This window comes from Canis lupus, chromosome 10 (assembly GCF_048164855.1).
Source record: "Canis lupus baileyi chromosome 10, mCanLup2.hap1, whole genome shotgun sequence".
Lineage (NCBI taxonomy): Eukaryota > Metazoa > Chordata > Mammalia > Carnivora > Canidae > Canis > Canis lupus.
In genome coordinates this window covers 75,963,108-75,981,014 of record NC_132847.1, presented here as the reverse complement: position 1 = coordinate 75,981,014, position 17,907 = coordinate 75,963,108, and the positions used below count along the sequence as shown (strand labels likewise).

Genomic DNA, 17,907 nt, shown 5'->3' with positions numbered 1-17,907 from the left:
ATGAGCGGTAAGAACCTCAGCTCTCAGCACTTACACGACCATGATGCATGGCTCTCTCTAAGCTGCTGGCTCTCCTGCTTGTCTCCCTGACAAGCGGGATCTACATTTATCACTGATGACAACAGCCTAGCACACAGCAGGCACTCAATAAGCAGCTCCTGAATAAACAAATTCTCCGAAGGTGATACTCCTATTTTACACTCAACACTTTCAGAGGAGCGACATAATTTGCCTAAGATCACACAGCAACATAGTGAAAGAGCTAGGATTCACTTCAAGGGTGACTCTTCCTCCTGGAGCTTTAGAAGATGGACCTATAACACTTCATTCTAGTCAAGCTAATCGATGCCGCGATACAAGGATGTAAGCACCTGCCTTGCTCCAGGAGTGCAGGTGAAGAAGAAGCCACTCAGGTGGCCTGGGTCAAGCGGGGCAGAAGGCGGCTCCATAGAGGAGTGCTGTTTGAGGCCCTGAGTCTTGTTGAAGGTTGAGCAGGAATAGGTTTGGGAGAGGAAGTTAGAAGCACATTCCAAACACAAGGTTTAAAACCTAGAGGTGTACCTTCTGGAGGTAAGAGGAACATGGCATGCTATGGGTATCTTAGGATGCTGGACGGCTGACCTGCAGGACAGTAATGGGAGGGGAGACAAGAGGGCACTAGCCAAGGCCACAGCAAGGAGGGCCTTGCAGAGCCAGCTAAGGAGCCTGGACTGTGTCTTATGGATTTCAGGCAACCAATAAATGAGAAACGCAACTTCCCTCCCGTGATTTAACTTACCTCTATTTGAGAACGATTTATGTAACCCACTCCTGATAGGAGAATACACCCAGTATCCTGAGGCAGGTGGAGGCCCACTGTTCTCCTTTCCATCCTGCCGTCCACGATGTGGTTTTCTAACCGGAGTGGAGGCTGTGTACTTTAGGCCAACACCAGAGTCCTTGGTGGCCTGGGAACTGTGGCTGGAAACCTAAAATAAATGAGAGAAGAGCCCCTTACTTATTTGAAATGAACAGGCTGAGCTGGAGAAATGCCAAAGTCTAGAACAAAGTTGAGAAAGAACTAGTTTCCTGTCCTAGATCGGAATTCTCATTTTTCAGACAGAAGCAAGACACGATTACAGTCTCAGGTAAACTGCCTGAGTGTCAGCCTCTCTTCGCCAGTTCTCGTCTTTCCTGGTGGATTCCCTCTTTTGCCTGGACCCTGATGGTCAACCCATGAAGTGAATTTCCAAGGCCATCTGGGGTATTATCAGGCTCTTGTCCTGGGAGCCTGGTGTGGCTGCAAAGCTCTACTCTGCTCCCCTCCTTCCTTCCCAGTCATAAATAGGTCTACTTTCCAGACCCTTGCCAGCTCAGCCTTACAATGTTACAACATCTAGCCTCCACAGCTTCCCCCTCCAGCCCTGGTTGTCAAGGATGTGTGGATTCTGGTTAAGTCTACACAGCCCTGGGATCCTAGTGTGTCAGAGTCACTTCTCCCTGGCTGCTGCCTGTCAGCTGATTCTAGCAGCATGTCACACCCTGCCCCTCCGTTCTGGATGCGGGCCATTTACCGTCCTCTCCTCTCTTACCACCTTCAAGCCCCAAGCCCCTGACTTTTTGTCTCCCGCACATCCAGCTCCAGGTGCTGTCCCTCAGGGAATGAGTTAATACAGCTCCACGTCCCCACCCCCACCACCCCGAGTTCACCTGCTGCAAGTCAGGCCCCCACACTCAGCCCAATCATCCTTCCTACACTCTGGCTCTGATCACATTTACACACAGCCTTGGTTCCCAAGGCTTCCTCAGGTCACTGCAAGAGATTGTGAGGCCCTTTTCAAAAGCATGAGCCCAATCTACTTTTCCAGACTCACCTTTCACCATTCCCATCCAACCATCCAGCCCCACACGGCGACTCACCACAGCTAAACCAACTCCCCCCTTCCACACATTTCCTCCCTTCTAAAAGCCCATGCCTTGAGCGCTAAGTGCTGACTTCATGACGGTGTGTGAAGTCTTCTTTCCTCAACTTCCCCATGGGAGGAATCCCTAACACTTCTCTATAAGCAGAGCACAAAGATCAAGACTGTCATCATGTGCATGCCACTGTTGTAATGACAACAGTGTTGTAATGTCTTTGAGAGCAAGGGCTAAACCATTTATCATGGCACCCCATGTAGCACCTGACTTAGATTTCAGTGAACACAAGATGAAAGGTTGGCTAAAATCAAATGAAATCCAGGGGCCCCATTTTCTGTTAGCCTCTGCACAATTTTATAACCATTTCCAACAGGCCCTCTGCGCCCATCACCTTATCCCTTTGCAGGATCTTCTATCAGGGACCCATGACATACTATCTGACCATGAGTGGGCAATGGCAATATTCCTGAGAAGACCCTATTTTCATCTCAAATATTAGAAACACTTAAGAAACTCAATGCATGGCTTAATCTAGACATATTGCTCTTGACACCTTCTTCACAAATTGGAAGAATATTGTCACATTTCCTTCAAGAAAATTCAGAATACACTCCCAGCATCACAGACTTCCTACTTTTGATGATGATGGTGGTGGCATAAAGTACCAATAGCCTCGTCTTTTGAAAGGATCTGTCATGCTGCTGATGTAATCATTCTGATGAGAAACTTCACGTCGAAGTTCAGCAATTTCTTCCAAAACATTTTCAAAGTTTCCTTTGTTATCTGCAAAGGGAAGCCATTCTGTGAAACTGGGCATGAAATCATCTACTTCCCTCCTCTCCCAACATACACAAGTGATTCTGTGACAGCCAACGACTTCGATCAGCAACTCAAAGGTGTCTTTTCAGCCCATCCCATGGTAATGTTTTTGCTAACACTTAAAAAGGATAAACATAACCCTCTGTTATTCATCTATAAAGTGAGCCAGAGAAAACTGGTTTGTAAACATTATTCCTTTTGAAAATTCAAAGATCTCTTGTCTCACTGTAATCAAGTTCCTTAATATTTCACTTACATAAAATGTTTTTAAAATTATTTGCTTTTATTCATTAAGCTAATTATGACAACTCTGTAAATCAAGCATGGAACTGATCACAGTTAAATAAATTTGCTAAGGTGAGAAAAAAAAACAATGATTTTTTTTAACACAATCTGAACTGTTATTTATTTTACTTATTTATTGTTATTTTTTTTATTTGACAGAGAACACAAATAGGAGGAGAGGGAGAAGCAGACTCCCCGCTGAGCAGGGAGCCCAACATGGGACTTGATCTCAGGACCCTGGGATCATGGCCTGAGATGAAGGAAGATGCTTAACTGACTGAGCCACCCAGGCGCCCCAGAACAACTGTTTTTAAAACCGATACCCAAATCAAAGCCCAATACTTTACCAGCCCCGGTGAGGTCTAGTAAATTCCTCAGCCTAGCAATCTCTGTTCTTTGCCTCTCCATTGTCTCATTTAGTTTCTCCATCTCCAGCATCTGTGACTTTGCTCCTCCAGAGCCGACATCTACTTTCTCAATCTCATTTCGAAACTATTAAAAAAATCACATACACAAAGTTGCCCATGAACATTCTTTCCCAGACACCCTTATCCTTCCAACTTGTTTTAGTACTTCTAGAACTTTTACCTACACTTTAGGGAGGTAAGGATGCCACATCACCCCTTGCCCAGAACGCAGGAGAGGACTGATTACACTTCCAAATTCTCTTGAGTGGTCACGTCCACTACTTTTGTCTTTTAGGAACCGATACAGGCCCAAAAAGGAGATCGCAGAGTACCAGCACTGACCTGCTCCTCTTTATCTCTGAGAAGCTTCTGCAGGAGTTCAATCTCCGCTTCTGCTCGGATCAGATCCCTAGCTGCTTGTGCTGCCTTTCTGCTGAACCTCTCCGTCTCCTGCAGCTCCTACTGGGACAGAGGTAGGAGAAAGGCAGCACTGCCATCATTCACTGTCTTCTTCATTTCTCTCTTCCTCTCAGACGGACGCCTCTGTTCTCGTCCCATCGCCAGCCTGACTACCCCACGTGTGTGGCACCGGGTCCCACCTTGTCCTGTGCTGTTCCCATCACTGGCAGATTACTCCACCCCTCAAGGGGCCCAGGTGGGCAGGGGGCTCCATCAGTTAGGCAAGAGCTGACTTTTTCTTCACTATTCCAGAGTCTTCCACGACTGATGTCTTTCTGGACTCTCATTAGATTTTCTCTATTATCTATTGTCTTAATCTCATGAGCATCTGCCCCTTTCAAACTGTTATATAAGGCATTTCAGTCAGAAGGCAGGAGAGCCCCAGGGGTCACAGAGTATCTGACTGCACAAGGTGAAAAGTCTGGGGTTCAGAAACCTTTAAAACCTTGGTTCAGGTGTGGATCAACAGCTATCTCCCTAGGCAGAATTCTACATTTCGAGGTGGGGATAGTAGGTTTCATTTGGTGGTTCCCTTCGGGGCTCAGAAGAAGGCAAGACCTGCAGCAGGGCTGTGATGGGAGAAATACAATCCTTAGGTCTGAAGGGAAACACACAACTTTACAGTGGTTTCTAAAATAACCAGTCTATAACAAAATGCAGTAATACAAGTGGCTATGTTTTGGGGCTACAGTGCTGGTGGAAACTTGTTCTGCACACGTGGACTCACCTCTGCTCGCTCCTGGTTAATTTTCATCACAGTTCCATGAAGGGACTTGAGCTGGTCTTTGGCAATGGTGAGCTCAGCTGTGGCCAGCTTATCAGAGGCAGCCACAGCTTTCTTTAGCTTCTTCAATTCTCTATCTAATCCAAGAAACTGCTCCTGAGACTTGGCATCCTCAAGTTTCTTCTAAAACAAAAGAAGTGTTAATTGAGCAGATGAATCACTTGGCGGCAATGAATTAAGACATAAGCTCCATGAGGGCAGGGACTCTGTTCACTGCTCCCCGGCTCGTGCCTAGAATAATACCTGGTATAAAGTAGGTTCTCCATAAATATTCACAGAGTGAAAGAATAAAATCAACTCAAAATTGTATGGTAAACTTAGAACGAAATCAGTCTTCTTAGTCAAGAACCTTAGTGATCATAGGTTCATTCAATCACTGGAAAACCATTTCCTGGCACCATCACCAAGAGATGGTCCAGCCTCTTATGACCATGGAGGCAGGCACTGGGCATATAGTGGCAAATAAAACAGACTGGGCTACTATAAAGGGTTCATGAGAGACAGATATTAAACACTCAAATATATAACCAAAATGGTGGTTGTTAGCTATCAAGGAATAGAACAGGGTACTATTTGAAAGAACAGCAGGAGAGACGTAGACTGGTGGGGAGGGGGGCAGTCAGAGAGAAGAGTAGAGGAACATGGTCCAGGAGAGGGAATGGTCTGTGGGAAGGCCAGAAGAACTTGGCATTTTTGAGGTACTGGAAGAAGGAGCGTGGTGAGAATAAGAGGGAGTTAGAGGCAAATTATGCTGGGCCTCATAGGCTTAAGAATTTGGGTCTTTTTCATAAAAACAACAGAAGTTATCGGAGAGGGGGGAAATGACGGAGGTGGGGGGTGCTAACATGTTTTTGAAAGGGCATGTTAGTGGCTCTGTGGAGCAGAGCGGGAGTGGGAGATCTGTCAGGCAGCTGTACCAGTTGTCCAGAAGAGAGATGACGGCTGGATGGGGGTGGTGGCATCAGAAAAGAAAAAAGGACCAGTGTTCCAGATATATTTTTGGGGGTGGACACAACAGGACTTGGAAACTGAAAGGTTCTCACTCAAGTATGAAGCAAGTCATTTACTGAGGCTAGAAGGCAGGTGTGGGGGGAGACAAGGCATGAAACAGTGGAGCGTGGGAGAGTGAACCGATCATGGTTCACTAAAAAGAGAGAAGGGTAATACTGCCCATTTGAGGTTAATGACCAAGAGATTACAGTGATACCACTATGCCTGCAGGAATCCTTAGCATGGGTACCCGTCCAAAGAAAGCATATAGCTGTAGTTTTGTCAGGCAAGTGAGACAGGAAAAAAGGAGAAGGGATTTGAGGACGTCTGCAAAAATGCTCATAGTGGTGGACCATGGAATTTAGGTTGGGCGATGATGAGGAGGGTGCACAGGAAAGCCTAACAGACAGAAAAGGTGGGGCTCATGCCCTGGAAATAACCATGAGGTTGAAAAATTGTCAGGTGGGGTGCAGTGGATGATCAGCAAGGGATGCTTCAGCTTGGGATTTCAGAGGTGGTGGGTGTAATTTCTGAGCTGGACAGGGTTGAGGATGTGACCATGGGAGGAGATGGTTGAGGTAGGATGGAGAAGCAAAAAGAGAGGTCAGCATGTTAGAAAGGAAGACGATGAGTTAAAAAGTAATTTCCTGTGGATGTGTCCAATTAGGCAGGGGGTTTCTGAGGACACCGACTCATGTCATTAGCACTGAAATGCCTAAAGTCGCTCCGCACATGCCAGCTGTCGTTTTCATTTACTATGGTTCAGGCTCCTGATTTGACCACCTGTGTTCGGATTCCCCTGCCCCCAGTTCACGTCTGGGCCAGCGACGCTGCCAGAGGGGACCGTGGTCAGGCCCCGCACAGCGAGTCAGCCCGCTCAGGGCAGGGTCCAGGCCCGGAGACACGGGTGTTGTGCTTTCTGAGCCTTCCTCACCTTTTTCTCTAACTCCCGGAGTTGGGCCAGAATTCTCTCCTTCTCTTCATCAGCTTCCTGAAGTTGGAGGTCTGTGAGACCTTGGATTTCCTCCATACTTTTTAGATTTTCTTGCAAATAGTGAATTTCATTCTCCAACTGCTGGATTCTTGCTTCGTGCTGCCTCTTATCAAAACTAATCTGTGAGGATATCAAGTTTTGAAGATGTTTTTTAAGCAAAATAAACACTTTTTAGAGAATTTCATTTTACTAATGAGTGTTAATGAAATCTTGTACTAATCAGTTACAGGGCATGGTTTTATCTCGAATATTCTCTAGGATCCATTCTATTGTTTACATCATCATTGAAATAATTACATCCAAAAAATCAGATTCTGGCACGCTGCTACACTCTAGCAATGCAGCACTGTTTACCTGCATGCTCGGAAACATTTCTCACTTGATTCCAAACCAAGGAAAACACAGCCACAAAGACGGACAGACATCAGTAACCGTATTCAGGGCTGAATTTCAGTCACAGGCAGTCTGACTCGTTAAGAATGAAAATAACAGTAAATATACTGTATTTACAAGGGAAAGGAAGCATTGCAATTTGTTGAAAACACGAGTATCACACCAAGCGCTTCCCTCCAGCTGCCTCTCGCCCTCTCCTTACTCGGGCTTCCAGGGCCCTCTCGCAGGCGTGCCTGAACTCCTCTTGTCCGCTCGCCAGTTTCTCTTGTTGCAGAGCCATTTCCTCCTGGAGTTTTCTCTCTCTCACTTGTGCTTCCTGTCTTTCCCACTGGGAGCGTGCCAGGATCTCACTGAATTGCTTCTGCAAGTCAGCAAGACTTTTCCCTAAGACATCTGAAGGAGTATGGATTCTGGTAAGGGGGGAGAAAAGATGGTTATAAATGTGACCTTTTGTTTCTCATGCCAGATGCTGGGTGCAAACACCCTGGAAGCAGTGCAGGAGTAAAAAGAGCTGCACAGAATGGGACTGGTGTCAGGACATAGCATCTCGGCACCTCCTGAGTGCAAGTCACTGTTTTATCCAATGACCGCTGTCGCTCTGAAAACACAGGCTCCTAACAGGCTAACAATGTTTGCTCAAAGGATAATGGTCCATTTCATATATTTAAATTAGCCTTGGTTTTGATATTCACTTTCTGTTTAAAATGCATAACATGGCTCTACTTCCTGACCACGTACAATGACCCTTCGAGAAAGTTACTCTTAAAACTTCTGCTTTTAAAATTAAATAATACCAAAAAGTATGAAAGATTTAAAATGTAAAAAAAAAAAATAATAATCAGTGATGGGTAGTATGAATAAAGCAATTTTGTGTCTCAATCATGAAAATATGACTCAGGAACGCTTACAAAAGAAATCAGCTGTTAACAGAACTTGGGAAGGTGAGCCTCCATGAACCTCATAACTCAGCAATCTCAATTCCTGGAGGTCCTGATTTTTCATTACCTCATTTCCCCAGCTCCTGACTTCAGTTTTTTCCTTAGCTCATCCACACAAGCTGCCACTTCTTCTGGACGAATCAAACCATCAACCACATGGTTAAGGTGACTCTGGAAATCTTTAAGTTGCTGTTTCAATAGGTCATTGTCATCCTATGGATGGTGGTGAAATGAGATAAAAGTTACCAAGACAAAATTTAAAATACATACCCATGCACAGCCTGTAGTATTTGTCATATGATAGTTCTATTCAACTTCTTTTACCAATTCTTTAAGAATGCTTTCCATTGAGGCTGACAATATCTGAATCTACTGATCTAAAGTCACAAAAGACAGAACCAGGCATTACAATGTTTCCTGATAGGATACAAAAACAAGTACCTATGAACACTACTCATGCATGTCTTCTTGCTGAGAACTAACTTGAATCTAAATAAGCTTTCATATGTGATATAAGAACATTTATTAATACCAAAAAAGATGCAACCAGCAAAATCTAGAATACAGGAAATTCTACAGGACAAAGACCTGGTTTTCTTTAAAACATAACAAGTGGGAAAGGAGGAGGAACCCTTCAGACTGTAGACTACAAGAGACTTAAGAGTCAAGTCAAATACAACGTGTGCACTTTATTTGGATCCTGATTCCAACAAACACTTGTAAAAACTAAGAAATAAGGGGTGTGGGATTGGGCCCCATTTGGACTCCACGTTGAGTGTGGAGCCTGGTTAAGATTCTCTCTCTCCCTCCCCCTCACCACCCTACTTTTGCATTCTTTTTCTCTCTCTGAAACAACACGAAACCATGTGAGATAATTGAAAATTTGCCTATGATAAGGCATTTGATATTAGGTAATTACTATAATTTTAAGATATAAAGTGGCACCTGTTCATTTTTTTAAAAAAAGCAGTTTTACAGTATTTACAGATAAAATAAGATTTTCAGATTTTTAAAAATGATTTTATTTATTTGAGAGAGAGGGCATGAGTTGCAGGGTAGGGGCAGAAGAAGAGGGAGCAGCAGACTCCCCATGGGCAGGGAGCCTAATGTGGGGCTCCATTCCAGGACCCTGGGATCATAACCTGAGCCAAAGGCAGACACTTAACCAAATGAGCCACCGAGGCGCCCCAAGATTTTCAGATTTATTTCCAAATAATTCAGTGTATGGCAGGCATTATAGATGAAGATCGGCCATGTGCTGATAACTGTTGAAGACAGGTAATATGTACATGAGGATTTGTTTTTGTATTCTACTTTTGTATGTGTTTGAAATGTCCGGAATTCAAAGTTAAAAACAAAAACAAAACACTTACTTTGCCATGATACTCTGTCTGCCAAGCAACTAAAAATGGACCTCTAATACTGGAACTTCTCTAATAGCTGAGAATTCTCTGTGGGAGTATTTGTTATATGCCAGCATATTTTCACTATTAACAAACACAAATATCTAGATCCAAGAATTAAATTCACACAATGCCTCTTTCAAGTAAAAAGAACCCGCTAAAATCACCCTAAGTTGTAAAGAAAAATACTTCTACATCCTAAGGTACTGATTGTATTCCCCTGAATACCTATATTCCACGTGAGTGATTTACTTCAAAATCCATGAATGAAAGAAACCCTCTTAGCTAAAATGGAGATTCAGAATTACAACGAACACGTTTAACTGCCTGACCCATCTGGAGCCTGTCATCTGTAAAATGTCCTGCCCACCGCCCTGAGATGCCCATATTTGTACCACTATCTAATCTCGGCCACAGGTGATCTGACCCAGGGCCAGACAATCTGCTGACTTGCCAGAAAACAAGTTTTCAGTCTCTCTAAAACCTGGACCAAGACCCAGTATGTCAGGTTTGTAAGAGCAGCCCTTGTAAAGATACGTCAGCTCAGGGCTGGAGTCCATGTGGCAAATACAACGCCCCAGACACAGAGGAGGAGAAACGAGAGAGCCGTGCAGCTCCTGAATGGCTGACAGAGCAGCTCCGTCTCCCTTCTTGAGCTGGTATTAGTTAGTAGGTTTGGTCCATTGCAGCTAAAGGATTTTCTGACAAGAGACAAACGCTGAGTGAGTTTCACCTTAACTCTGTCATCAGGAGGTTAGTAGGCCAAGGACCTAGTTCCAAGTAAGGCAGTCTCACAGCATGGGCTAATGTTCTGGAAAGCGGACTTCAGTTTCTAACTTGGAAGAGAAGGCCACCGAAGACAACGTTTCAGTCCTTTTCTTTAAGAGATAGATACTGAAGTATAAAGATGTATGAGATTTTCTTTTGAAGTATTCCAGCAAAAAAACCACATGGACTGATGGAACCAAGAATGGCACAATGCTGATGCGTTGTTTAAGCAGTGTAAACAAAAGGATGTAAGACTAGTCTGTTTTTGTGATTACTTGAAAATTTCCATAGTAAAAATAAAAAATAGTAATCTATTGAACACCTGACACATAAGTCAAACAAGAATGGAAAATCTCTACATCCTTTATGATACTTGCTTCAGAAATTAAGCTGGTAGCAGTAAAAATTAAATTCTAGGTTATTACATTTCCTTAAACTTTGAGGAAAAAAATATTGAGAGAAGTTCGGTGAGTTTATTAGTCTTATTTGTTACAACCCCCCTGCATTTAAGGCTTCCCTAAAACCACAGGACGCTGCCCCTTTATTGCTGGTGAAGTATAACACATGCCACCTCAGTCAGCCAAGTGGCCTTTGGCCTCACAGATTTGGAGACCCGAGTGTTGATCCAGGTACTTGTTTGTTCAGACATCTGTGCTCTCTGAGAGTTTAATTATCTGGAAAATCCTATCCACCTGCTTCTCTGGCAGCTTGTTAGGCAGATTATTGTGACAGTGGCAGTAAAAATACTCCACCAAAGCAAACCCCCACAGATGCAAAATGACTGCATTTTAATTTTTTTTTTTTTTAAAGACTTATTTGAGAAAAAGAGAGAGAAGAGAGAGAGGAGATAGAGAACAACACACGAGTTGGGGAGCAGGGCAAAAGGAGAGGGGAAGCAGACTCCCCACTAAGTGGGGAGCCCGATGCGACACGAGGCTTGATATCATGATCCTGAGATCATGACCTGAGCTAAAACCAAGAGTTGGACACTCATTCGACTGAGCCATCCAGGGGCCCCATGACTGTATTTTTAATAGCATCCTTTCTGAGAAGGTGTCTGTGAAAAACGTTTACAGTTAAAAAGTTCTGCAACTCACTCTAGTTAAATTTCTGGATAATTACAAAGATATTTCAGTGGAAGAAGAATGCATTAATCTGATCCTTTAGCCCAGCAGGGTGATAAATCTGCTTCTTGGAGAACTGTCAGGTACTGCTTTTACCTGTGAACTCCCACAGTCCTGGTGGTATACTCCCGACACTGGCTTCACCTCTTCACACCACCGAACACCACACAGGATATGTGTGTGTTAATCCTACAGCGATGGGCTCACAAGAGAACAGAGGCTATGGTAACATCCCACCCATAATCTTTCGTTTCTAATAAATTCTAGTCGCCTACTACAGGTTGGAGTAGGTTGTTAAGTGTCTGACTAAAGAGAGCAGTACGTTAGGGTGTCAGGTGTGGTACGTAAGGATATATCCTGAACAGACATGTCTCTACCTGCAGCTGTTGGAGTTGTGTGCGGAGCTCACTATTTTCTTGGTCCTTTCCTTCTGAGAGCTGGGCTTTTTTGACAGCAGTCTTGAGGGCTTGCTTTTCCTTCTCAAGCTCTGCTTGAAGGGCCGATTGTTCTAACTATTGCCGTGGGGAGCAACAACATGAAAACATAAAGAGCAACACTTTTTTTTTTTTTTTAAACCTAAAAAGGCATAAATAAATTTATATACACACACAATCCCTTGGTGGCTATGGTTTTATAACATGGTTTTATGCTTGTATGCGCAGATTTCAAAGCCTAAGTTAATCTTTTTTACATGCCTCCTTCAACCATTAATATTTAAGAAAGAATAGCCATTAGAATCAGTTCAGATCAGATATACCAAATTAGAACCTCAGGGGTGGGCCCAAATACCTACCTTTAAAAGTTCTGTGAGTGACCTAACAGTTACTGCTCTTCCTTCCCTTAGACCAGTAGTTCTCCAACTATGGTCCTCAAATACCTGCATCAAAATCACTCAGTGTGCTGGTTAATAATGCAGATGCTCAGATTACATCTTAAACTCAGTGGGCCAGAAGCTTTGAGGGAAGGGTGGGGGGCAAATATCTGCATTTAATAAGCTTCACAAATAATTTCATATAGCTGAAGTATACACCAATTAGAGACCTGGAGATCACACAGATCTGTTACGCTGCATACTCTCATTATATGGCTTGAAGGCCAATTCTGGTAGTGCTTCTCCCAAGAAGGGGAGAGTCCTTCTTAATATCAAGTCAATCTGTGAAAAGGCTAGATTGTTATAATATTTTTGTCCAGACTTATGAGGAAAAAGAAGGACAATGGAAATACAAAGGATAATAGATTTCAAGCTAGCAAAAGCTAGCTTGAAAACTTTAAAAAAAAAAAAAAAGACTATTCATTTGGATTGAGATGCCATCTAGAAATTTTGTTTACTATTATTTAGAAATCTGTACTTATTGTCATTTTGTTTTCCCTCAACTTCCTTTCTTTTTGCACTCTGATCTTATCAACTGTAGTTTTGTAAAACTTTATACTCTTGAGAAACATAATCCTGACAATTGTCAGGTAGTCATTTGATATCTGATAAGGGATACAAATTAACATAATTGCTATAATAAGCATGACCTACTTTTATTTCCTTTTCTAATCACATGAATGCTATTTTACATACAATCCTGGGACTCAAACTATCTCGTTTTATTTCACTTTCATCCGATAAGTGCATACTGTGCCAGGCACTGAAAGAACAGAAGCAAGCATATGCAATCTGGGTATTCGCTGTGCTCTGAGAGATGGAAAATCTAAGCTGATGCTTATCATACACACGATAAAATGCTTTGACGGAGCACACAGGTTACAGGAAAACTGAAGTAGGATCCTGAAACCAGACTACCAGCAGGCACAAGAGGAAGATCACAATAGTCTTCCTGGAGAAAGATGCAGCCCATGTGACTAATAAAATAAACAAAATTACATTTTTAATCTGATAAAGAGTATGCTGTAACTGGCCCCGTCTGCCTCCCTGTCTTTCTCTCTCTCCCTCTTCCCTGCTCTTCGTCTTGCTCCTGGCATCCAAGAGGCATACTTTCAGCACTTCAAATGCACTATGCTCCTTCTCTTTGTGTCTGCTTAGAACCCTCACCCCTGCTTAGAACCCTACCCCTACCCTTATCAGCCTCTGCTCCTTCTACACAGCAAAATCTAACTCCTCCTCTGAGTCTTGGCAGAGACATTTCTTTAGGGCATTCTTCCCTAACCACCCCTCCCAGCTATAGAACACTATTCTTCTCTTTCTCCTCCACCTGTCTCACCTACTGGAGTGCCAGCTCCACAAGGACAGTGACCATGTCTATGCTGTTAACTGCAGCATCTATAGCATCTGGCTCTCCATGGCCTGTCAGTGGCTATTGAATGAATAATTATTTCTCTAATTTGCAAGTACAATCTAAACTAGTGGATACTTTACCCAACCAAAATTGAAAGTACTAAAATAAAATATATCACTAACTTAAAAGGTCTCTTAATCCTGTTTTAAGAAAGAAAGACTAGAATTTATTGAATACCAACTGCAAGGTGCTTTCATGCCCAGTATTTCCCTTATCCTCACTATAACCCATTTTAAAGAAGGAGGTACTTCAGAGGCTCAGGAGCTATGAAGTGATTTGCATGCTCGGCAGCTCAGACAGGGGTAGTATTTGAACTCAGAACAGCTGACTCCAAAAATGTACTCTTCCCATCATTCTACATACATTATATTAGAAAATGTTTCATCTTACATTACATTAAAGAAAGGCTGATATGTTTAAGGCCACAGGCCTTGGATTCTAGATGGCTTTATACTCCTACTTACCTGGCTCAACCTTCTAAGTTTTTCCAACTCCTCCTTGAGCTGGTTGGCTTCAGCATCCCGTATTTTCAGCTGAGCCTCTAGCTCAGCCTCATAGGCACTGAGATCTCCCTGGGTCTGCTGCAGAGATATATTCACCTCATGCTGCTCCTGGAGGGCATTCTCCAGTTCTGCGAGCTCCTGGAAGGATTCAGTACGTTTTTATGGAACCCTCCCAATTGTGCATAAGCATCTGTAAGTTTTTATAAGTAACCTGAGCACTGTGAACCAAATGGCCAGCCAATGCTGGTCCGGCACAGAAAGTTTTCATTTAGCAATACAATGAAGCTGCAGGCTGTGCATATCCAGGTTGGAAAACAAAAATCCTGACTAAATGTAATCAGAAAAATCAGTAAGCTACCAACATGTTTTCCAAAGTAACCAGCTGTGTGACACTTTGTGTCTGAATATGTAAGAAGAAAGGGGGAGGGGGGTGGATAAAATGTAAGGCCTATTTCCATCAGAATAAATGTGAAAACATTTATTCATTCATTGTATCTTCACAGCAACTGTGTAAGGCACGGTATTATCCCTGTTTTACAAAAGAGGAACTGGAGAATAAACATCTAATAATTGCACAGGGCTGTGTAGCTAAAAAGATAGGACATGAGCCCAGATCTCTGACTCCAAAGTCCATACTCTATTAAACCACAGCAAGTTCACTTATTAGAAGAACAAAATGCAATTAGCACTCTCTAATTAAAGTTGATACAGTAACTGGCATGAGTGCTGACAAGAACAGAAGTACACATTGATTAATATACCAAAGTTCTAATTCATTTTAGCCCATCTGTGTTTTATGATTAAACATTACAGCTTCTATCTATTTATTTGGGATCTTGTAGAATTAGATCAAACTATTCTAAAGAGGAGGATTTTGTGATGAGAACTTCCACAGAAGAGTTTCTCAGGGGGTGATCCAAAGACTACTTGGGATCTCAATTATTTGGGTTACTTGTGCAAAATGCAAACTCTACTTATAAACAACAAAGGTCCAGGATACATCAAGAATGCCCACAAATCATTAAGAGAAAAAAAAAACCAGACAATCCAATAGAAAAATGGACACAAAATATGAATAGGGAATTCACTGAAGAGGAAGCCTGGATAGCAAAGGGAAGGTGTCCAATCTCTTCAGTGATGAAGGGAAAATGCAGTTGTAACAAGATAGGAGTTTACATGGAGCACAGAGGAACAAGCTACACAAATCATGAGAAAACAACAGACAAATTCAGAATGTGGGACACTCTATAGGACTACTAGCCTGGTCTCTACACACACAGCTATAAAAGACATTCTTTGCACAACTGAGAAAACTTGAATACGGTTCAGATATTAGATAACATTAGAGAATTATTATTAATTTTTCTAGGTATAATAATGGCATTGCAATGATACAGGAAAACGTCTTGATTTTTAAGAGACGGTATACTTAAAGGATGATGTGTTGATGTTTGTAACTTTCAAATAACTCAAGAGAAAAAAATACAGCAAAATATTTTTTGAATCTTAGCCCACATTCACTGAACTATTCTTTTAACTTTCCTTATAAATGTAAATTTTCACAATAAAAAGATACCATTTCAAATTCAGCAGACTGGCAAACGCTAAGACTGACAAAATGCTAAATTTCCACAATGTGCTAATTATTCTGTGTTAGATACTCCATGTTAGAAAATGTTCCTGTTCCTAGGAAACACATGATGAAATATATAGGAGCCAAGGAGGGTGATGTCTACAACTAAATCTCAAATGGTTAGAAAAAAAATTTATATAACAAGTGTAGCAAAATATTAACTGATGGCTCTGAAGGTTTAGTACAGCCTTATTTGTATTATTCTTGCAACTCTCCAGTAAATTTAAAATTATTTCAAAATAGAAGCTTAAAAATAAATTAAAAGTTGGATAACACTAGCATTGCTGGTTGGAGTAGAAACTGACTGAGTCACTATGGCTGGTAATCTGATAATGTCCAGTGAAGCTGAGGGGGACACATACCCTCTGACTCACAGTTCCAATCTTGAACATAGTCCCCATGCTCAAGATATATGCAAAGATGTTACACTCAACACCATAATAGCCAAGGACCAGAAACCACCCTAAATGTCCTCCAAGAGGATAATGAAAAAGCTGTAAGTACCTATAATGGAATGCTATATACACTGATAAAAATAAGCAAACTAGAGCTATACGTATCAATGTATATAATTCCCCAAAACATAAATAGGAAGGAAGAAAAACAAGTGGGCCAAAGAATATGCACACTATGATATCTTTTATATAAATCTTAAAATTATGCAAAGCAATGCTACATATTGCTTATGGATGGCTGCATATTTAAGAAAAGAGATGCAGAAAAATGACTATATTCAAGATTCTATTGCCTCTGTATGGAGGTGTTCAGAGGGTTTCATATATATCTGCAATATTTTATTTCTTAAGCTGAGTACAGAGTACATGGCATTGAATAGAATTTTTGACATCTTTATCTGCCTGAAAACTTTCATAATATTAAATGTATGAATTCAAACTTCTAGAGCAAATCCTACTAGGGATTAAAATTGGGAATCTGGGTTCTCATGTCTGATAAAGTTTGTCAAACAACTAAAACAGATCAAGTGAAATCTCTAAACGAATGGCAACAAGCCAGGTATGGAAGGGTGTATATAATTTAGAACACTATGTTTTGTTTTATAAAATAAAGTTAAAATTGTGAATAACAACAAGAATGAGAAAATTATGCTGTGTTTAATTTTGCTGCACAAATAACAAAGTATGAACACTTAATATGGCAACGGTAATAGCTACACAGTGTCATATTTTTTAGAGTTCTTTGATAACAACGGCTTTCAGGGATAGAAACTCAAAATAACCTTCCTTTTTAGAGTGAAGGCAAAAAAAAAAAAAAATGATTCCAAGTGTTTCACAATAAAAGAGAAAAAACCCATAAAATAGCCATTAATACTCTTTGTCACTTCAAATTACACAGTTGGTAACTTCCTTAACTAAGTTAATTTGGACATCACCTACTTCTGAGGCTGCGGATACAGGCAAAAAGAAATAAATCATACCTTCCTCATATTTTCTGCATCTATGGCCACTATTTCCAGTTGGTCCCTCTCCTGCTCGACCTCACTCAATCTCTGCAGCAATGTCTCCTTCTCATCCTGTAGCTTTCTGCACTCATTCTGGGCCTGACGGGCCTGACCTTTGACAGTCTCCAGGTATTCTTGCAACCCACTGATGACACTTTCTAAGTCCTTCTTCAGGGCTTCGTTTGCGGCTATTTGTCCTAATCAAAATGAAAAAAGGCAAAGTGATAACTTTTATAAGAAAACGCTTTCAAGATATTTAATGACCGCATTAGTCTCCTAGTTATTTGTTACTGGCTAAGAAAGAAATTCTAAGCTTTCAATTACTTTTGTACCATCTGGTTTTTCTTTTTCAAGATATGATAGTCTTTCCCTGTATTATCTATAGTACAGTAGTATTAACTAGCTATCCCATAAAAACAGTATATTCAGCAGGCATTACCTATAAAATGATAAATTCAGGCTACAAGAAGTTTAAAATAATGAAACTTGTCCAAATAAACTGCCAAATAATGAAAAATGTTCAACAAAACTGTGAGTCCTTGTTACTAGATACATAAAACCACTCAATATACAAGATGAATCCAAGACTGGTGGCATAAACATGTAACTTGAAAAACCAACCAACCATATATTGGGTACCTACTATGAGCCAGGCACTTCATGACCACCACTTCATTTAATCTTCCCAACAAAGGGGGCACACCTGAGTGGCTCAGCTGGGTAAGCGTCTGCCTTCAGCTTGGGTCATGATCCCAAGGTTCTGGAAC

General features: G+C 41.7%; 1 protein-coding gene across 5 annotated transcripts in view; it reads right to left on the bottom strand.

Annotated features, from left to right (window-relative positions):
• The window catches only part of CNTRL (centriolin), a 78,357-nt gene that overhangs the window by 22,454 nt on the left and 37,996 nt on the right, over positions 1-17,907 (bottom strand). For all 5 annotated transcript variants that reach the window (XR_012038564.1, XM_072842581.1, XM_072842582.1 and 2 more), the window contains 11 exons: positions 17,117-17,337; positions 14,010-14,186; positions 11,641-11,775; positions 8,036-8,181; positions 7,233-7,440; positions 6,578-6,757; positions 4,597-4,776; positions 3,753-3,869; positions 3,351-3,495; positions 2,534-2,682; positions 779-968 (listed from right to left, as the gene is read on the bottom strand). Coding sequence is in view for 4 of the 5 variants with exons in the window: in XM_072842581.1 (XP_072698682.1) it covers positions 779-968; positions 2,534-2,682; positions 3,351-3,495; positions 3,753-3,869; positions 4,597-4,776; positions 6,578-6,757; positions 7,233-7,440; positions 8,036-8,181; positions 11,641-11,775; positions 14,010-14,186; positions 17,117-17,337 (1,848 nt within the window). In the remaining variant the exon portion in view is untranslated. The remainder of the gene's footprint in view (positions 1-778; positions 969-2,533; positions 2,683-3,350; positions 3,496-3,752; positions 3,870-4,596; positions 4,777-6,577; positions 6,758-7,232; positions 7,441-8,035; positions 8,182-11,640; positions 11,776-14,009; positions 14,187-17,116; positions 17,338-17,907) is intronic.